This window comes from Manacus candei, unplaced genomic scaffold (genome assembly GCF_025592945.1).
Source record: "Manacus candei isolate 608988 ecotype Guabito, Panama unplaced genomic scaffold, ASM2559294v1 h1tg000014l, whole genome shotgun sequence".
NCBI classification, from domain to species: Eukaryota; Metazoa; Chordata; class Aves; order Passeriformes; family Pipridae; genus Manacus; species Manacus candei.
Window position 1 is genome coordinate 18,217,075 of NW_026138062.1, and position 22,875 is coordinate 18,239,949.

Consider the following 22,875-nt stretch of genomic DNA (forward strand, 5'->3'; position numbering starts at 1 on the left):
TTTCCTTTTTCTGTCATTGTTTATATGCTTTTTTATTTCAAACCACAGATAAGTTAATAGTCTGGAAGACAGAGACTTTGGTACTTCTAAACCTTGAAACCACTGTACCAGGATACGTACCACTGCTCTGAATCAACACCAAAACCCTCTCATCTCCCATCCTCTAGCATGCATTTCATTGCACTAATGTAATTATATTTTCACTATACCTCATTACCTTTTAAGCTAAAATAAAAGCTTTAGCACCCATTCGTGATTAGGCTTTATTAGAGCTTTAAGAAAAAAAAAAAGCTGTTTACTTTAAGGCCCAAAGTATTTCACAGGGCAGATGCACCTCTCGCTTAAGAATACAATTAAGCCTTTATTTCCTATTATAAGTGAATTCGAAGCCAAAGGTAAATTTTTCAAATTTGTACTCGCTGCTGGAGGTGCAAAATCTCATTATCTGTCACGTTCTAAATACAGGCATGGACCTCCTCTCCTTATCCCTTCAAGACAGCACTGTACTTGCTCTATCACCTGAATCCAAATAATTCAACCTGGTGGCAAAATAGGCCACTTCACATTAGGACAGCCTTTTCTCAGATTTCTCTCCGCAGGACTCAACTCCTCAGGAGACCATGATTACAGACTTGTAAAGGTCAAAAGCACTGCCTTCTGGGGCTGATCGATCACTATTGTCATTGCAAAAACCTGTTAAGTACACTGATCTTTTACCTCACAGTAATAGGGAATGGTACAGGACTTGGAGAACAAAAGACAATGTTAGACAAAACTTTTCAGTAAACTTGGCAGCAGTACAGCAGTGCTCTTCTAGCCAGAACTGTGCCTTGGCATCGCCTTCGATTCAGTGCTCAAAACCTTAAGAGTTCCCCGAAAAACTTAATTGAAGTGGTGAATACACATGGTGTGACAAGCAAAGCCCATATGTTCAAAGTCTGGCCAAGGTTAGTTACACAACACTATTTCCTGCAGTCTGACTAAGAGTAAAATTAAAACACTACTTCTTTTAAGCCAGCCTCCACAACTGTTCTCCCTCTCATGAGGATGAAGGACATATTTTGTCCATCTATAATTTGGGCACAGTCTAATTTGTAAAATTTATTATTCACCTTCTGATAGCCAAATATCCATTTTGGCCATTATTTATGCACAGTTCTAAGCCATCAGGCACACAGACTGTGACATATGAAGAACCCCCAGAGATGCGTATGGTTTTATGATTATGTAAAGCTCCCTCCCTGGAGGGTTGACTGATAAACTTGCCCTCTTCTACTTCTCCTTTCATGAAATTGTCCTTTTCCTTCAGGCTTGTTCCAACCACTTGTCCAACCTGCTTGGTCAGACACTTGCCACTCTTGCATGTATTTTGGTTTTACAGTTTTCCCATTTGTGTCATTTCTTTATCTCACAAAAGTATATAGAGAGAAGTTTTATTTTCTCTTTCCTAAAATGACCCGTGCAGGACAAGGCTCTGCCGGAACAGGACGCGTCCCACTCTGTGTGGCTATTTTCAGTACCCCACAGCCGCTGCTCCCATTCCCTCCCAGGGTGCCCCATCCCACCCTGCCGCATCCAGCAGCACCATCACTCCCTCACACCGTATGCAGAAGGGAAACACGTATTTTTTCTTGCTCCTGGCCTTGCCACAGACTACAGTAGGGACTACTGCAATTCTTATCAAATCCCTGGGCAAATTCATGCAGATACTGACAGTTTTATATAAAACCACTCATATTTGGCCAGTGTGTGATAAAGCACCACAGGCAAAGCAATTAAACACAGTTTCAGGGGTGCTTTTATGTGAATGCTCTTCCAGTTGCTCTCCTTAGGGCATTGCACATCATTTAAGAAGCTTTCAAAGCTCCTGAGCACGGAAGCACCCACGTGCCTACACTGTGTCCTCCCATTCTCTCCTTTCTATTCCATCTCTGAGCTGCTATGTATATTCTGACTTCTGTCAGGGCTATTACAAACAGCATTTTACAAAACTCATGCCACTTCCCTGCAGTTCTCTTTCATGTATTATCACATAGAAAGATGTAGCTTGGAAATTTGTGCACAGATCACTGTCAGCAGATGCCCAGCAGAAACCAGTGCAGCTGGACAGAGGGAAAGAAAAAAGAGTCTGTCTTAGTAAACAAAATACTATAAGGTAGATCAAATGAGCAATTGACATATTTCTATTGTGCTACAATGTCACATTTTATTTGATACCTTCACTCTGCTAAGTGGCCCTCAATGAAAGGCCAGCTTTACTTAACTAGCCTGGTAGCTTCAGAAGTGTTGCAATTCCTTTAGTTTAAGGTTTTGAGGCTGTTTAATGTTGCAGCACCTCTGCCTCCTCTAGACATCTTTAGCTTGAGGAAGTAAATAATTAAGTTTCCTGCATCGGTACATTTTTGCTTATATGCCATTTCTGTACTGCATGTGCTCTGTAACTGGCATTTGTTTTTCTTCCAGGGTCTGCAGGCCCACACACAGAGGTGGCATTGTGCAGTCCCCTCTTGGCAAGAAGCATTGTTCAGCTGCAAAACTGGAGAGACTGCAGGGGAAGGTCACCAAGCCTGACAGACATGAGACACACTGATGAAAGATCCAGCCTCTGTGTAAGCAGATGCCAGGGAAATTAAGATGGGGTCAGGGAAGACAAGAAGAAAAATGAGAACTGGTTAATATGGGAAGCAGATGCACCATTCCAAAACTTGCTGCAACGCAAGAACAGTGTTCAGCAGCTGGTAGAAAAAGAGGCTACCATGAGGCAAACTGAAGGTGTATTAAGTAGCTCTTGTTATTCCAAATAATCCTTGTATGATAAGATACATTCACCTACATCTTTTATATAAAGAATAACCTCTTAAACAGAGAGGTGGGTAAAATGCACTGCACCTCTAACTCTAAATGCTAAAGCACCTAATGTTCCACTCTATTTTGATACACTGCTGAAGCTGGGTCTGTACAACCTGTGGTCCAAGTCATGCCATAGCACATTTTTGCAGCTGTCATCTTGCAGTTAAGGCATGAACTTAATACAACCTCAGGAGTTCCACTAATTTGTGCATTGACCTACATGAGCTAGTAGTTGCAGGAAAGCTCAAATCAGAAAGATAAGATTAAATGTTTGTGCTTTAAACCTTTAACTGACACACATGGGAGAACGTTGCAAGGCAAGGGATATACAAGCTCTGACAAACTTCAACAAGTCATATTCTGGTGGCACAGAAGGTTACAAGAAAACAAAACAGAAAAAAACCACCACCAACAAAAAACCCCAAACAAAAAAAAACCTTCCCCCTTCCAAAAAAATTACAAAAAACCCAAACAAACAAACAAAAAAACCCCCCACAAAAACAAAAAGCCCCACGCAAACCACAAAACAAAACATTGCAAGTCTCCCACAAGTTACTAAGTGGAGTTTATCATTCCCAACAAGCATTGAGCGAGACATTTTATGTGCTAGTCTCACATTTTGGCATCTCAGCAGGGTACATGTTAGTCAAATCAGGAACAGTTACTTTTCAACATCTGCAACAATGTCTGATTCCAAGTGCTTTTGGATCTTCTGTCTTAAACCTCTTGCCAGCATCCACTTCTTTCACTCAGCCAGCACTAACCTCCACCCTGACCTTTATTCCAAACGCAGTCATCAAATTACAACATATCTAAAAAATTTAGCTTAAAAAAAACCAGAGCAACTAAGTTGCATCTACAGCAATAGGTCTCTTCATTTCCTTTCAACAACTTTATCAGTGACAGAAATTTTTATCAAAATTTAAAAAACCTCAGGGAAGGGACAAGTCTTCTTACACCTGTGAAGAGCATCCACACCTCCTGCACTGCTTGAGCTACTGCTCATGCTGCAATCACGGGGTGTGAAACCTACAGGCTTAGACCAATGAACATACACAAACAGTATCAAAATCAGCTCTCACGCCACCTGCACTTCTGCTGTGAAGCAACAGCCACATACAAGGCACAGCAGGTATCAGCGACATAACCTTGTGCTTAAATAAGAATTACAGACCTGTACTGCAACCACACTGCTGGGCAAAGCAATCACTTTCTACGACTCCACCATAGAAGAAAGGAAACCCAGAGAGTTTACCAAGGTTCTGCAGTTCCTCACACCCTGCCTGAATGCAGCATTCTGTAAAGAATCCCACATTTCCATTGGAGGTTTTTCACAGGCATGAACTATAATGCTATATGCTTAATGTTCTGGATCTGGACAAGAAAACCACAAGGAAAAAAAGATTGCTTTTGATATACTTAAGGGTGGAAAGATCACAGTTCTCCAGGCCAGAAGGCATGTCAGCAGGAAGCCAAAGACAAGTCCCACATTTCTTGTCACATATGCACATTCCCATGCCTAGTTCACCACTAGTTTAGCAAAGATATTTCATTTACACGAGATGGACTTTAATTTTTTGTGCCCCTTTAAAAACCTGCTATTTAGCATGTGTAGAAGACAAGTCTTGAACAACAGCTTAAGTGCACATCTGTATTTAGAAACCTCAAACTGTAAAGCAAACCTAGGAACACAAGCTCTGCACAGTTTCCTCTATGTGAGATGAAGACACTGTTTATACAGTGATCCATACAAAGAAGCTGAGACATCTGAGTTCAAAAGGAACTTAAGATGATACAAGGTAGTGAAGACAAAGGTCTCTACTCCCTTATTCAAAAAGAAAATATAAAAAACCTATGGCATAAATATTTTTCTCCTAGGTCTTGTCACCTTCTAAGAGACTAGAATGCCCATTTTTTAAAAACAAAGGATTTTGACAATTTTCAGTTGGCTATGAAAACTTTTACTTCTTGTGAATACTTTAGGGAGAACAGTTCTTGACTGCAACACTTACATTTGATATACAATTTACAAGGTCTGTAGCATGGAAGTGAGCACAGAACTCCCACTCGAAAAAGGGCATAGACCAGAGTTCATAATTACCAGGAAAGCTACTTACACCAGCCCATGTCTAAGCTTTCCTCACCTACAATACAGCTAGCGGTAAAAAGACGGCTAGTGGCAAAGTGCAGGTTTACCACGACACACCCAGCCCCCTCCTGCTAGTCTTTCACGGTGACACACGATCAGCACATCAGACACCCATCTGAATTACCACTCACATCACTGGCAGGCTCTTGAGAAACACAGAAGTTTGTCAACATCAATCAGAACTGCTTGCACTGAAAGCTGGGTGAGTCAGTGCACTTGTCCCACTGTATCCCCATGCCCAGGTAAGATTAATGACACTAAATCTTCTCTGGAGCATAGAGTTAGATATGTCTGAACTTGACATGCCAGTGACCTACTTTTCAGACATGCCCAACAACCGCATCTCCCTCTGAAGGCAACAAAAGACAAGGACTCTCAGCAATTTTGAAATAGTAGCACATGCTTTTAATACAGAGGAACAGATGACAACTTAGGGTCAGCTGTGCACTTTAGGGAAATCCCACTTTAGCTTCACATGGGCATTCAATGCTATTGATCAATCAAGACACTCTATGTTAGGCTACATATGTCTGTTAATTCCACACGTTTACTGGCAGGTGAAAGAGCATGGATGAAAGTTAATAACTTCTTTCTTAGAGCCATCCTGCATCAGATTTATACATTCTTGGATAACAAATGTTGCCACTACTTTAACTCCCACCTGCCTAGACAGGTGCATTCCTTTCCCTAGAAGAAAAATACAAAATACCTTATCCCTCCCTATACACACCAGCGGTATTGTACATAGAGGCTCAGTCTATTTTGCCCGAGTAAGGAATAAGAAAACCCACTAAGATTAGGACACAATACACATCACTCAATTAACATGACTGATCATGATTCAGAAGAGAAAATCTGTAGAGCATACAGATGACACACACTAAAAAGAAACTCCAACCTTGCAGAGTATGTAAAGTTTAGATAACCTACTTAAATATGTAACCCCCCTGAGATTTGTACTTTTTCCCCTCTGTGCCACTTTTTATGAGGAATAACCACACCCTCTATTATTACTCAGTTTTCATTTAATTTTTTTTCAAATATGTGCATGCATGTGCTACAAATACGATTCAGGGCTGTATAATGCATGACTATGTCTGCAAGCTATAGCTGAAACCACTTCCGTGTTGTTTAAAACCAGATAAAACCATTAGTGCCATACAAAATTAAGACCAGAGACCAAGCTAGCTCATGTTTAGGGGTATAAGGCCACATCATGCAGCAAAGGAAGCCTTTAAAGTGATACCTAGCTGTTGCATATGCTAAGACTACCAGCAACTTCAATAATGATATGTTCAGTCATTAGCCAGCAAAACAATTTTTCCTTCATCTACAGAAGATGTCCCAACCTGAAGTAAATGCTGGAGGTGGTGAGTCATTCAGCTGAAGTTCTCTGCAGAAGTTTCAGAACATTTCTCATATGAGCAGTGCATATCACAGGCTGGGAAACATGGATGAAACTCACTTATTTGGCTAACAAGTAAAGAGACAGATAATATCTCCACAACACAGTCCTTTGCAGTTTCTAGGATGCTCTAAAAGTCCTTCACATTCCAAAACCATTAAACAACCAAGTCAACACCAACACTAGAAGGCAATTTACCAGAAGGAAAATTTACCATAAGAATCTGCACAAGCCTAATCATAATACACAGGTATTGAAAGTCTGGTAAATTATGCTTTAGCCCCAGGTATCCTAAAATCTCCAAATTAGACTCCCAGTCTGCTATTCCTTTCAAATAAGTCTTAGACTCTTAACCTTTTAATTACAATAAAAATGCTAATGCAGGCAGAAAATGAAAGAAAGAGCCATCAACCAGCGTCTTCATGCCTAAAGAAATAAAAGGCAGGATCACAGTTTACAGCATCTCAAGGACACTGCAAAACAGCCCCACAAGCAAGCACATTACCTGGTTAATGCCTTGAAACAGAAAACAGCCTCCAGAACCTCCAGACTTACTCCAGTACTTTAATGTCTGTAGAGCTATCCTATATCACCAGCAAAACTTTAGACATCTATCAGCAACTCTAGCAGAAGATTTCTATACCCACTTTCATCAGCAAGCAGGACTTAACCGACTTACACCAGGGATTTGCTGTGGGATGGGAAGGATGAGGGTGGTGCTCATGAACTAGGGAGTTTCTTAGTGTGAAACCCCTGGCTTCTTCTTCACTGTTTGTTTCAGTATCAGTTACCAGTGAAAACAAATATGTCTGATCAATCCCTTTCTCTACACAGAAATATCAGCCTGGAGCATCAACCTATTATCAACAAGTAAAGTTACTTATTTTTTTCTAAGGTAGGGGGAGAGGTAGAGATTGAGAGAGACACTTATATGAGAGGAAACGAATTTCAGGAATACCTTCTTAGAGGTAAAAAGAATTGGCCAAGTAAGCCTAACAAGCTACAATGAACCAAAACAAGCTCAAGCTTTGTTCAACATCACATCAAATACATAAAAAGTGTAAAGACAATAAAATCGTGAGTACATAGTAATGTAAAAGTCTGCTTAAAGTCCCTTTGACAGCGTACTTGTTTAAGTATCTTAGTTCCTCTTGCTACAAGGCATGAGTTCACTTGGAGACCTCAGCCTAGGTGAACTTAAATGATCTTAAATTTGCACATATTTGGCAGTTAGCTAAAAACTAAGTCACAGGGGGGACAAAGACAAAATGAAAGAAATATTGACTGATTGACTGTATTTCAGAAAGCTCACAGACACAGAAAAGCAGACACTCAATTCCATGAGAAACAGTCCATCAAAATACCCTTGGTTATCCAAACACTGACACACTGTGTCTTCCAATCTTAGGACACAGGTTACACCGTGCACCTGAGTTGTGAAGAAAATCCACTTAAAGTAATATTTATGGCCATCACAAGAAAAACAAGCCGTTAAAGTAAAAATCTGTTTTGAAGAGTTTTGAAGCTCCAGCTGCAGGGCTGAATTAAGTCTGAGATCTTTCAGAAGAGACAGAGTTGCCTCTGGGCAGCCTCAGACCCTACACGGCCCTGCTAAACGGCCTGAAAGCATTCTCCTCTTTGGCAGCTTTACATGGGATTTAACTTCAAGATCTTATCGCTGATACATGGTATTTTTTAACAATTACAAAGAAACGTTTGGAGAGGGGAAACGGGAACCAAAACTACTATTCTGGTCAATGCCACCGCAATCTTTAGGCAAGGACAAAGATCTCTCTACCCTTGAGATGAAGGGGATCTCAAATCCCATTTTACCCACGTCAAGAAAAGTCACTCAAGTCCTGCAAGTTTTAGCAGCGTTCCAGCCCAGTCGCTGCCCTGACCCATACTACGGTGGAGAAGGGGGACACCAGGCTGGAGACTCCTGCTCCAAGCTTCTTCCCCTCCAGGACCTGATGTAGCTGCCTAAACCAATGTCCCCATGCTGGACCACCGGCACCCTGACGCTTGCCCAGGCTCCGGTGGTGGAGTGTACAGTCCCGTCACAGACGCTGCTGGTCTGTCACCACCATCACTCGCCGGCGGTGGTGGTGAACCACCACGGCAGGACCCGTCCCCTCCCAGCACCGCTCGTCGGTGATGGTGGTGGTGGTGGTGGGGCACCACCCGGGACCCCGCCGCCCGGGTCCCCCACTGCCACCAGTGCCGGCGAGCGGTGCTGGGAAGGGACAGACCATCACCGCGGCCCCCAGAACCTCTGGACGCCCACTCCCAGTACCTGTCCTCGGAGACGCTGATGACCCCGTCCTCCTTGGGCACTATCGCTGCCATGTTCACCACCTCCTGCGAGCCCTCCACCTTGTTGAGCAGGAGAGGCTTGCGAGTCAGCGCCTTGGGCTGGGGCTCCGCCGCCATGGGGCCGGCGGGCACCGCCGCTGCCGCCGGAGGAGGCTACGGCCGGAGGAGGAGGGGAGGGAGGCGGCCCGCACCGCCGAGGCGGAGGAGGGACTTGCCGGAGCCGGGCTCTCCCTGGGAATCAGGAACCAGCGCGGCGGCGGCGGCACCGCCCCCGAGCAGGGCCGGGCCGGGCGGGGCTCTGGGGCCTGGGGGTGGAAATGGCGGCAGCTGCCGCCATGTCGCTGACAGGGGTTGCGGCGCCGCGCCTTCACGAGGGGAATCCTTCGGTTAGGCGGGGGTTCAACCACACATCTCCTGCCATGGCCACCCTCCCAGGCTGCGGGCTGTCCTCTGGGGGCAGCCTGGCGAGCGAGTCCCGCTCCCGAGCAATGCCCGGGTATCATCTGTCGGCACGGTGCTGCTGCCGAGCGGTCCGTCCCGCGGCCGCACTGCGGTGGCCGCTTGGCGAAAAAAAGATTAAACAGAGGGGCGTCTGCTTCCCTCTGTTTACATTTTGCTATCTGAATTTTTCTTGGAACTGAAGGTAAATACGAGATTTCTACTGCTATGTTAGACAGGGGCGCAGGAAGGCAGGGCTGGCAGCAGGGCTGCAACGCGACGGCATCAGAAATTCACCTTCAGACAGCTTATTCCTAAGGGAAACGACACTGACTTCCAGCAGCTCATTTTCATCAAGAGGCTACTCTTCACTCTCTTTTCCGGACAGGTTCACCGAGGTCTGAGAAAGTGAGATAATTTGCCCAGAGCTCTGTTCTAAAGCCAGTGAAAAGGCATCTTCTTCCTGAGGCATATGCCAAACTTTCATAATCTGTCTCCAAAGATTATGGAAAATCATGCTCAATGTCTGAACATGTTGTCCTACATCGCAGAAGTTGTCAGCAGATTGGAAAGTGTTATTTCAGCTGTAACTCTAAATTTACCCACACTAAGCCAATGAGCAGCAGTTCTCCATGAAAAATATCAGGTATGAAAATATCCACGATCAGGAGTTTAATTTATCTGCAGGAGTAACATGCAGCAGCATCAACTATAGAACAAATCCTGATTGCCCACTCACACTCATGTTGCCTATGTAGTAGATGTAGGCAACAGAGGAAAGATATTGTTAAGTGCTTGGGACAAAAACTAAAATTTCAAGATATTAGTAATCTCTGTTATACTAAAAAAGCAGTATCTGCAGGACCACAGCAAGACATTTAAGCTTTCTCAACTAAACTATGAGATGTTCATAAGTGTAGAGGGAAAGGTCTGGTCAGCAACAGCCAAAGGCTTATGTAACATCTTATAGGAAGTGAATCGGCAGTCTCATACTATTTCCCTAAGGATGTGTGATCGGATTAGATAACATCTCTTTCTCATAATTCTTAGATGGGAACTACTACTAAAGAGGCAAAGACCCCACCTTCTTACTGGTATGGATGATCCTGCAGTCCTAGGTTAGACCTACAGATAAAAATGCTTGTCGCACTACTTGGTGAGGAGCGAGATATTCTTTGAAGATTATGACATGCTTGATAGTCTTCAGAATGGACATGTACCTAAAATTGTCTTTTACAACTGAAGTCTGGCAAGGTCTGCTGACTTTGCAGTTGCATTTGAGATTAGGCACTGTGCATCACTGATAGATAATAAGGGGCTGAGCATATGTTGGAGACAACAGGCTACAGGCTCTTGGGAGACCCAGAATACTTTTTTCCAAACACACTTTTGAGGAAGAAAGTAGTTGAGAAAACAAATGTCTTGATAGGCAAAGCTGTGGGTCACAGGACTGGAACTAGGTCCTCCATATCCCCCAAATCAGCTGGATCTTCTTTAATTGCCTATTGAAACATCACATTTCCCTTTTAACCTTATCTTTCCTATGTTCTTAAAAAATTTCAGGTCCAACTAGTCCTTCAAGGTTTAAGACCTTTGGAGGAAAACACTGATAGGTGGGCATGCATTTTGGACCAAAGTCAAATAATAATATGCTGAAATCAAATATATGCTTCATGTAAGTGTTTGATCTTCAGAAATAAGTTACCTTTTAGGGAGAGGGGAAGGAAAAAAAAAAAGGACAACACAATGCAAGCGAGGATCCAGCAGCCATTCAAGATAAAATTCTTAAGGGCATTTTTTAAAGCTTATCTGTAATAGTGATTTCCTCTGCAAAACCCAGAAAATACTTGAATAATAGAAAGGTGTCCTGAGGTCTAGTCCACGATTTTACCAGGTGGGCAAACTTGAGGTCACTGCTCTACTCTCCCTGATGAGATGGGGAAATATTGTTGGGAAATTATTGCACACAGAAGCAATTTTATTATGACTGAGGGAAGAAAAAGTAATGGATGGAAACCTGGTGAGAGGAGGAAGGGAAGCAAAGAAGAAATAGAAAGATTTCAAAGTGAGAACCTGAAGCTTCATCCTCCATTTTACCTGACAGGCTAAAAGGGTATTGTTGTGATGGTGGAAAAGGCATTGAAATTACCAATAAGACTAGATCTACCACTGTCACAGACAATACCATCAAAAACTTTTAAAAAACAGTTTTCCTATAATGACAAAAACTAATGGACAAAAATACTTTAGTTAGAAGTTTTACAAACTACATTTGTTTTAAAAAGCAGCTAATCATGTCTTGCATGACAGTTCAGACAAAGTTAGAATTGCTGTAGACATCAAGTTTAATGAGTATCTACAGAAGCAAAATTAGGGTAGTGTAGAAAAGTTTTTCCCTGTGTAAAGGGAAAAAAATAAGGAAATAAATCTTATAAATACTTCCTAGAAGATCTTTTTTCATTATCTGTCATAGCTTTCAGGTCAGATTGCATGGATTAAAAATATTGCTAGGACTGAAAGCAAGACAACTTAGTAACTGAATTTGAAGCCAAGAAAAGCAATCTTATTCAGTTCTTTTTCTGGATTAAAAAAAAATTGTAGGATTGAGAATTATTAGATGCTCCTCTGGTATTTGCTTTTTGCAGGAAATTGCAAAACTTACATGGAAGAAAATTTATATGACAACACCCTCTAAAGGATCTTTTTCTTGTTAACATAAATTCTGAATCAGTAAGAAGTGTGGCTACTAGGTATGCTTGGATTATCTGAACGTTCTTGGAAAAGTATATCCATCAGTAATACAGAGTGAAAAACAAGCTGAAAAATGCAAAATGAATTAATATTACCTCATCTTCCTTTCTTAGTGTCATTTCTTTTACTCTACATTTTGGCATGACACCGTGGTAAATGAAATGTCTGTTAGTTTTGGCCTTTATATCCTTGATGCAGGTTGACTTTCACTCTTTTGATTTGGATAGAGCAGAATTAGGCTGCCTGCCTAAGAGCAGTAATAGTGGCCTTCGTATTCATGTGCGGGGTGAGGACAGACCACCTCAAGAAGGAAGCTGTGCTGGTTTGGACTGATGCATTCACACACAGCAGAGCCTCTTTCCATGCCCTCATACTGCACCAGAGCCTTGGAAGACTTTCTCCAGTTTCTCATCTGCAGTCATGTTTGGAGTTTAGGAGTTGGAGCAAACCGAATTCCTCATCTTTGGCAATTTGCTTTAAAAACTGCTCTCTGGCTCCATCTTCTGTTTGGTTGGTTGGGTTTGGGATTGGTTTTTTATGTCTTTATTTATTTTGGTATATCAGAGTGAGATTCTTCTAAGTTTTACAAACTAAATTTGTTTCAAAAAACCACATCTGTGTAATCACATCTTCTGTGACAGTTCAAACAAGCAGGAGAGAATCCCGACCAGCAAGATGGGAGGGTTGGACCAGAGAGGAGGGATCTGAAGGGTCCCCAGCTGTGCTCTCAGCCTGGTGTTTAGATACTCCTGTCTGCGAAGTTGTTACTCTTATTACAAGAGGATGTGAAATCCCTTGACCAAAACGTCGAGCAATATGTTCTGTTCTGGTGTGACTGTACTTTTCTGCAAAATTATGATCATTACATGATCTGGAAACATAAGTGACATGCCTCATACCTTTCAGCTAAAACTGGCAAGCACTGGGGCCACTGAGTACGTGTAGGACAATTTAATAAACAGTTTGGCCTCTTTGTGGATGCTATATAAAACAGCCCTTTTACAAAGTGCTCAACAATAATGAGAGTAATATTTAAAGTCCCCAAACCAGGCCTTTAATAAAGAAAAACTGGTTTATGGTGATTCATTTTTAGGCTTGAACTATTCAACATATGCCCTTTGAAGCCATTAAGTAATCTGATTCTAGTTGCTCCCACTCTGCAAGAAGGGAACTACTGTGGGAGCAAAACTGCACCTTGACTGATTCAGTGCTTAAATTTAAAATTTCTCTGTTGACAGCAAGCCAGATTTCAGCTTCTGAGGCCTCTTCCTCAATCACCCGTGTAAAACCAAAAAACTTATGTACAAAAAAGACAGCCACATAAAAAAGGTAAAACCACTCGGCAACAAGTAGAGCTGCCTCCCAATAGCCATTGAATACAGTAGTGTTTTACTCTTATGCTTTTCTTCTCTGCTTGTTTGTAAACTAAATGTTTTCCCGCTTTACAATATGTGGGATTTACAGTTTCTTCTACATCTGTACTTCTATGGAACTGCAAAAATTCATGCTTAAAATTCTCTCCTTCTCCTGTTTTGTCATCAGTGACAGCCTTCATAAGATAGTAACTGAAACATATTTTTAGTTTCAGATGCTACATCATTCTTGGAAGCATGTGGGAAACAAATATAAATGAGCTCTTTATATAGAAAGGCATCTTCATGGAGTACCAAAATGTTCTTGCTTAAAAATATGAAACTTGTTACAAAAATGCACACTCAAATGTAATCACTGCTCCTTATTTTGCTCCAGGTATTTATCAGTCACACAATAAATAGTATACTGCCCTGCATGCTAATTGTGACAGGTTTTTTCTACTTTTCCTTAGTTTCAATTTATGCAGGGATCCAGAAAAGAGGATCTATCATAAACAGAGCTTGGATCTGCTCTGGGTCAAAGTTATGGAGAAAAAGATTAGCATTAAAAAATATGCATGGCAGTATTACTGTGTAGCAACTTATCAAGAAGATATACACTCATTTTTAGCTGCCATGCAAGTGCTGTTGGCTTTGTAACTGACTGTGAACATGTGAGAACAAAAAAAGGGATGCTGTGTCAGTGTGTGGGCTGCAAATGAGAACTTTTGGCTCATACATTTTGCCCCATAAGCAATTCTGGCATTGTATGCAGTCTTATTGCTGTTTCCTTTGTCCTCATTGATCCTGCTATAGTATTACTCACATTCTGGGCTCCCAACTTGCTGTAAAAAAAACTCTGTAATTTAATTCACTGTCTTTTTGGTAGAACTTTCTGACCACTAATTCTTCTAAGCTCATTATTCTTGCATTTTTCTAGGCCTCAGGACTTCAGAACTTGTTTTTTTCTTCCCTAAATCTTCCTTCCCTCTATGATATTGAAGGATCATGAAGTATCATCAGTAAACACATTTTTGTATCTGGAAAATGCATTAAAATCACCTATGTAACCTGCTTGAAAGGTAAATAAATTTCTCTTACATAATTCATGAACTACATGAAAGCTTTGAAGTATTTCCTTTTCTTTCAACTAAAGTGTGCAATTAAGAAAATATCCAGGGAATATCAAGGAACTTTTTCTTACAATAACTTTTATACTTTTGTCTTTTAGCTTTTTTTTAAATTTTCTCACCTTTACTACACATGGGCCTACGGTGGATGTTGTTAGGTTGGCAAAATGCTTTCAGCCATCTGAAACCACATGAAGTTCAACAGGGCCAAGTGCAAGGTCCTGCACCTGGATCAGTGCAATTCTCCATATCAATACAAGTCAGGGGATGAATGGATTAGGAGCAGCCCTGCAGAGATGGTCTTGGGGATACTGGTAGATAAAAAATTGGATATGACCCAGCAATGTGCACTTGCAACCCAGAAAGCCAATCATACCCTGGGCTGCATCAAATCATGTCCTGGGCTGCAGCATGGCCAGCAGGTCAAGGGAGGTGATTCTGCCCCTCTAGTCTGGTGAAACCCCACCTGGAGTACTGTGGGGTTCAACAGCTCTGGGGTCCCTAACATAAGAAGGATATGGACCTGTTAAAGCAGGTTCAGAGGAGAACCACAAAAATCGTCAGAGGGCTGGAACACCTCTCCTATGAGGAAAGGCTGAGAGAATTAGGGTTGTTCAGCCTGGAGAAGAGAAGGCACCAGGGAAACCTTATTTGTGGTCTTTCGATATATAAAGGCAGCCTATAAGGAAGACAGGGAGAGACTTTGTACTGAGGCCTGTAGTGACAGGACAAGTGGCAAGGGTTTTAAACTGAAGGAAGGTAGGTTTAGATTTGGCATAAGAAGAAACTTTTTTTACAAGGAGGATGGTGAGACACTAACATAGGTGGCCCAGAAAAGTTGTGAATGCCCCATCCTTGAAAGTGTTCAAAGTAGGTTGATGGGGCTCTGAGCAACATGGTCTAGTGGAAGGTTCCCTGCCCATGACAGGTGGGTTGGAACTACATGATCTCTAAGATCCCTTTCAACCTGAACCTTTCTGTGATTCTGCGATCTGAGTCCAGAATGAGAAAAATCAAATAAGAAAACTACTATTAAAATACAAACCATGGTTCATTGCTTGTTAATATTGAAAGCACCTTCAAAGAAAGAATGCAGGAATATTTAAAAAATAAAAGGTCTGATGCAACTTATGGCCAAAAAGATCCTAGCAGTGCTACTGCTAACAATGCTCTAGCATCATTTTAATACACATTTTTCAACAGAAAATTTTTGGAGATTTTTATAGATTAGCTCTTACTGCAATTACATGGAAAGCTCCATATTGTATAAATGAAGCATCTGACTCTAAAAAATAGGTAGACCCTCACTAAAGCTGCCAATTTTTGACGACTAAAACCTGTGACAAAAGATTGCTTTAAAAGCTTGTTGTTCCTGAAGCAGGGTGGCTGAACTCATCCTTTCTGTGGAAAATCATTTCTGCAAAGAAGTCCCAAGAAGCAGCTTGAGAGCAAAATTGCAGAAGCTTCAGTGTATGCAGGGACTTATGACTCAGTATCACAGGGCTATTTGAGGAGTTAAGAGAGAATCCCCGATTGTCTAATCAAACTTTTGCATGTCTTATTTTATGCAAATACTATGTATTGCCTTCACTTTAGCAGGTAAGTCACTGTTTCTAGCCATCACAGCAGGATGAGCTTCCTCAGCGTGTTAGCACATATATACATAATGCCACATTTAGATGGGCACTATCATGAATGGTGTTGTGGAGCATTTGGTTCTCTGATTACTTCATGGCCACTCCTGATAAGCATAATTTTTTTTCTAGATAGATTACAGCCAGAACATCTGATTGCTTTGAACATCTTGCACAGTAGTAGGCCCATATGTCTATCATCACAATTTACACAGTGCCCTTTGATTCTGAAGAGAGAACCATATCTGAGTCAGGTTTAGCTGCTGTAAGGAGACATCCTTTGTGACTAGAGTGGGTGTGAAAGCACTGGCCCACTGTAGGACATCCACCAAATGAGAAAATTCATGGAAGTGTGAGAAATACTCTTTATTGTAAAATATAAAATGTACATGGGTTTCAAGGGCAAAACCAATTATTCAGTGATGTCCTCATCTGTAGCTCAGTGACCTCCTTGTATAAAAATATGATCTGACAAGATAGTAGAAATTCTCTGTGAAGACTAAGGAACTGACATATGTACATCTTGTACCTCTGAAAGTGGATGAGGAAACTCCAAATGGGAAAACAAAGAAAGCCCCTGAGTCAGTCCATCTGGGACTGACTGGTGAGAGGAAAAAAAACACAAGTTACATTCTTAGTTGTTTTCATTAGCCCCCAAAGTTCAGGCTAACTAGGCCCAGAATAGCCTCTGTATTGTATGCTTAATATGAGCATAGGACAATATTCACACAGAAGCTCTAAATCAGGTATCAGTGTCATAAGAAAAAGGTGATCAAAAGACTCCATAACAGGCCAAGTGATGCTCTTGAAGTCAAAAGAACTTGTCTGCTGTGTTAGTTCAGTTCTCAGTAATAGGAGGGGACTTGGGCAATAGTTAATTTTCAGTGAACTATGACACGAAACACTAAGAATTGGCCACATGTCCCAAAGTGTTCAAGTGTGAAAACACTAGAGAAAGGACAGGTAAAGAACATGTAAAGACCCTCAAATTGTAATGAATAAGTGTTGGAAATCTGAAAAGTCACAAGTGTAGGTATGCATGTGTGCACATACCTAAACACATTAAAACAAACAAACAAACAACCCTCAAAAAACCAAACTGAAAAAGAAACCTTTCACTAAAGCTACAGAGACCAAGGCCAAAACTGTAGCAAGAAATTCTGGTACCTGCTCCAGCTCTATTAGCTCATAAAACAGACCAGAGATCATTCTTTGTATTCTGAGGCCAAACAGTGTGTCCCAGCTTGTATCACAGAACTACATTTTCTTCTTCATTCAAAAGTGATGATGTAAAATCACTTTTGGGGAAATGACCCCTGCTCCATGCTGTCCTCCAAGCCATGTCCACATACAATCTGAGAAACTGCTAAGAGCTGCATGCCAGAACTGCCAAGTAATCTGCTTATACTTCAATTTTAAGTGCTCTGCATAGCAGTGCAAGAGCACTGGCCTCTGCACCTTACCAGTGTAGATCCAGCTGATGAGTCTTTCTCCAGGGTTTTGGTACCTTCCAGTCCATCAGTTTGGCCCCAGCGATTCTGGGAGCAGGTACCAAGAACATGTAACAAACTTTTTGGCATTTCAGGAGCTACATGGTGAGGGTCCCCGGCAGCTGCCAGGACCCTGACTGCTAGAGGAGCAGGCAGCCCAATTTCTCTCCTTCACAGTGGTACACAGAGAAGTACAAGCCATCCTCTCAAGCACTTCACTGTGCAGATTTATATTCTAGGGATTTCAGCACCTGGCTGGCAGAATATCTCCATAGGGATGTCTGACTGGACCTATATCAATCAGCATTCAACTCCTTGACTCCCTCCTCTGGGAGATGAGTGCAGGGGTTAGGGACTCTCTTACCTACTCTTTGATACAATCCTGCCTGACAATTTTCCTCTCACAGGTGCTGATAACCGAAAAGAGGGAGAAAAAAAAAAAAAGAAGAGAAACTAGGACAACTTTCCTATGCAGGGATGGGCTGGAGCCTGATCTGAATGGAGAGGAGGAAAGAGGGAAAGGCTGTGCAGCTGCAGCATGATTTCATACTGTGAACACATGACTCCAGTGGCTTCAATCCTCTTGTAAGACTATATTTGCCATATGTGCAAAAGTGACAGTCAAAGAGGCTTTGTTACCATGGACTTTTTTAGACATCTACCCTTTCCCCAACTTGAGCACTGGCAATGTCAGTTCTGACTTGTATTAATGGAAGTACTTTTTCTTTGAAACTATATTTTGATTAATTTCACAGGGTTTTATTCACATCCTTTGTTTTTGGCTAAGGAAAAATATGGAACAATGTGCATGTGTGCGTTGCATGCACACGTTCATGAACATAAAGATTCAAAAGAAAATGAGGGAAAAATACCACTTCTGACCAAGCCTAACAATTCTGAAAGGAAAATTTATACACATTTTATGCTTTTGTTTTTTAATAAGAGGTGACATGCTGCCCTAGTGCTGACTTGTAGTAGAATAGATTTAAAATTCTTGGACCATCAGTAGCAAGAAATCACAGGGCTGTACTTACAGAGGTCATTAACTGTCCGGACATCTGTTGGGTAACAAATTCTGCCAAACATAGATCATGAAATGGTTCTTGAATTATGCAGAGGATAATTTCACAATCCAGAAACCAGAGAATTCAAGCAGAGAAAGAGCTGTGTAAGACCTTCTTATTGCCAGTTGGGAAGGAATTCAGTACACTGTCAGAATTACAGGAAAGTTTGGTGCTAGTGGAAGTGGCCTGCTGGATTGCTAGCAGTAGAATAAGGACCAGATTTAGACAATGGTCACAATTACAGTTACATACTCCACAAAGTAATTGACATTATAGCAAAATTGGCTGTAATAATTAGAGGGATACTGTGACAAAAGTATACTTCAAATGTCTCAGTGAAAACTACTGGTAAAACATGTTAGCACACAAGTAATAAATTTCAGTATAATAAAACAGGAATTAGGAAACAATAAGCAGATGCAGAAATGGGAAAATTTGTGCTATGTTGGAAACAAGCTAGAACATTCTAAACAATGTATAATATAAAGCATAACACACTCTCATTCCCCTTGAAAAAGGAATACTGTCCCACTTCCCATAAGTTAACTGTAGTAGCCAGTTGGTTGAGGATCACAATTGAGTCCAATTATGCTGCATTGGACTATAATTGGGTTAAAGGGCTGTCATTTACTTATGAAATGAGAGCTCAAATGATATCTGTCAACCTTTGGAATCAGGAGTTAGTCTGGCATCAGGAGTTACTTATTAGCTGCTACAGAAGTCCAGCACACAGCACAACCCATCCATTGAAAACATGAAGAGTGAAAACACTTGTCAGGGCAAATGAGTTGTTTTGGCTTTTTTCCCTTGGACAGCTGAGGAAAGCCATACCGAATAACTAAGTAGAAATGTCAAGAAAAACATATTGCAACTTTTTCTGAAAGGGAAGATAAAGAGGAGCTGGAATGGAAGACATGAAAAAAAATAAGATTTGATCAAAGAAAATAAAATACATTAAAAAACCCCTGCAATATCTTGAAAGGTAATGGAACGGATATAATAGTTAAAAGCCTGGGGGGGGGTTGTCTCCTTTGGATTGTTAAATTTTATCTTCCTTTGAGACCTCAGTTATATAAATCACTCTTAGCTGTATTCAGAACTCACCTAAACCAGTCAACAGGAATGCACACAGGGCCAAGGTCCTAGGAAAAAAGAATAATAGAAAATAGAAATATTTTAAAGGAGGGAAAGAACAGAATAAACTCAGAGCAAATGTTACATTTATCATACAACCAGTGTACACACACACTCTGCCAAACCTGGAAAAGCATACACTTAGTGTCAACCTGAATTATGGGATAGGATTTCTTGGAGTTTTTGCTTTGGACCCACGTTTGGAAAATAACCATAAATGGTATGTTGCCTTAAAAATGGCTTACCAACAGGAAAATATTAGAACTGATCCTGAAACATTCAAGGCTTTCTGATTGCAACAGCAGGAAATTGACAGCCACCTCCAACAACAAAAGAACTCATCACGGACCAAACCAGAACTGGTTGGTGAAGACTGTTGTTATGAAAAAAGGTTACGCTTGTAATTCAGGGTTTGTTATAAGCTGGTCTCAAGTCAATTCTAAAATTTTCCTAATTAGAAATGCTTTTGTGATCTCAACTCAGTAAGAATTATCCTTTTGTGACTTTCAAAGCTGTGTTTTAGTTGTCCTTCCTTTCCATTTGAAGTATTTCCAAAACAAGACACTATTTCTCTGCAAATTGGTGCAAGACAGATTTTCCCACTGTGGCACCCATTCAAGTTTTCTATGACAACTAGGCCTTATATCAAGGTTTCAGTGTGTACATAAAAGTGGAAAAAAAATCCTTTCACTTAATTTTAACTGCATCTTTTGAATAATATATTCAGGAAACAGTCCCAAGCACCTTGCCATAGGTGCTCGAAGTCATGGAATACAGAAGAACAGATTTCTTCCCTGGATGAAAGAGGCTTTATTAGGTTTATTTTATTCTAGAAGACTTATGTCTGTGCTTTATAGATGGCTTTTGTAGAGGTTTCCGATCAGCTACTAGTTGAGATTTGATAAGTTTTTATTAACTGCTAAGTGGAAAAAGATGGACCAACTGGTCTGTATTCCATTCAACATCAGTCATTCCAGCTGCTTTGCAGGGAGCAACTGAGTGCACCTTTCTTTTAGAGTGCAGTTTGATTTTGGGCAAAAGATGGCAAGGCATAATAATGACATTTAATGACATTAATGACATAATGATAATGAACTTCTACAGCGTGGCAATATTTTAAACAAAGAACTCCCAGCTCTCAAATACCACACACAGGTGTAATACCTCAGTGGGAAGCAACTTAGGGATGAACGAATAATTCTGTCCTCTTGTTTACCAAGACTATACGCATTACATTTGCCATTAAAAAAAAAACCCAAGCACCAAAACAGACTACCTCATTGCTTTGCCTCTCTGGGAAGTGCTTGTAGGCTATCTTTTAGCTGCAAGTGCTTTATAATCCAAGCTGACTGTAGCTGAAATTGGTGTCCCTTAGCTGCTTGATTAGTTAGATAAATTCTGCATGCTTGTGCCTGGGATCCATGGTAATGGAGTTACGTTGCTAAGCTATGAAATGCGCGGGAGGGTCCAGCACTTCGGGAAGGATATGATTTCCAGGGCTAATGAAACTTGGTAGTGAAGGCAAGAAGGAATGCTTGGAGGAATGAACAACAGCAATCGCTGGAACAGTGACAGGGAGGGGATTGCTCAGGTCAGCAGGTACAAGCAGGGCAGCAATGCCCCAGGAAAGCTTCTCTGTCAGGGATGTAACAACCATTGGAATGATCGTTTAAAAGTGGTGTTGCGGGGGAAGAGTCTAAAAATTCCTGTCACCCTGAGGAAAGCCTGCATGGCAACATTGTTACAGGTATTTGTGTGGAGGATGCATTAACCCCTTACCACATAGGCAGGAGCTTTTAACCAGGGCTACAAGAAGAGCTAAGCAAAGCCAGGGCAGACTGCTACACATGGTGGCTCTCAAACTTTCGGGTAGACATAATGATATATCTGGCCATCCTAGCAAGAGAGGATTTATTTTTTTCCCCCTGGCATAACAAGCAAAGGTCTCTTCAGACTTGTTTTAGTGAATGCAGAAGACTCCTCCTGTGTTCAAGGCCGGGAGGTGGCTGGCGGGAAGCTGTGAAGTCTGTACCCAGATTACCCTGGGTACTCTGGTGTTACCAGTAATCAAATGGACTGCTGCTGCCTGCTGCTACCAGCATCTCAAGGATGGAAAATAAGAGGAAAGAACGAAGTGGAAGAAGGGGAGGATGGGAAGGAAAAACGGAAGAGCAGATAAAATAGCTTTTGCATGCTAGAGAGTGTTTTCTGCTCCCTTTGGGTCTTGACACAACAGCTGAGATCCTCAAGAGACAGGATAAACTTAAAGGCCCAGAGTTGAGACAGGTTTTTATTCTTGACCAGAATCTTAACTCAAGTGCAAGGAGCAATGTAACACATCAGGAAGGATAAATAAGAACTGTACATCTATTTGAATTCTCATATGTACCCCCTTATTGGAACTGTAATTTTGAAAAGTTTGTTTTAAGTAGCTTTCGCCATGTTAGATTTAATATTTTCCCATAGTATCAAATAGGAGAGGACCTGCTCTGCTAAACCCTGTTAAATGCATGTGAAGACAGTTCATAGTCCAGAAGACCTTTCAATCTAAGACCAGTAAAAGTAAAGGAAAAGCGTGTATCAAACATACTATTTATTTAATGACAAAAGCCTCCTTGTTTTCTATTCAGGTGCCTTGCAACCTCTCCATCATTAATGGACTGAATTCTGCTGTCACAGGACAGGTGGTCCTCGAAGAGATCAAATTTTCCTCTGAAATAACCTTACTGCGCACTTCCATAACTTTCTTTGAAAGTACCAGAGCATTTCATAAATACTTATGAACTTAGTCTCATTGTTCAGTTTGCCCAGTTAGAAAACAAATTACATCAATGCACCTTGCATTTTCATGTTAACTATTCTTCCCCTGGACTGCTGTTCACTGCAGTTCCAAATCCCAAGCCAGGAAACAGCAAGGGATTTGGATGACTGGAAGGGTGGTGGGGAATACAAAAATCCCTAGGAAGCTTCAAAGGCTATCCTCTGGGCTTCCCAATGGATGGACAAGGGAAAAGAGACAGACTTTGAAGATGGGCGAAGAGAAGCCAGAATGTCACTTCTTTTAGATGTCATCATTCTGCAGAGGGATGTAATTTCACTGTGTTCTGGTGCTAGGGAAGCCAAAGTACAGGCTTCTAAAAGGTGCTGAACAGTTTCAAAGGA

General features: G+C 41.4%; 1 protein-coding gene across 2 annotated transcripts in view; it reads right to left on the reverse strand.

Moving 5' to 3' along the window:
- Positions 1-9,068, reverse strand: part of WDFY2 (WD repeat and FYVE domain containing 2) — a 73,805-nt gene extending 64,737 nt beyond the window's left edge. For both annotated transcript variants that reach the window (XR_007903320.1, XM_051780214.1), the window contains exon 1: positions 8,701-9,068. Coding sequence is in view for 1 of the 2 variants with exons in the window: in XM_051780214.1 (XP_051636174.1) it covers positions 8,701-8,837 (137 nt within the window). In the remaining variant the exon portion in view is untranslated. The remainder of the gene's footprint in view (positions 1-8,700) is intronic.
- Positions 9,069-22,875: the final 13,807 nt, after the last annotated feature.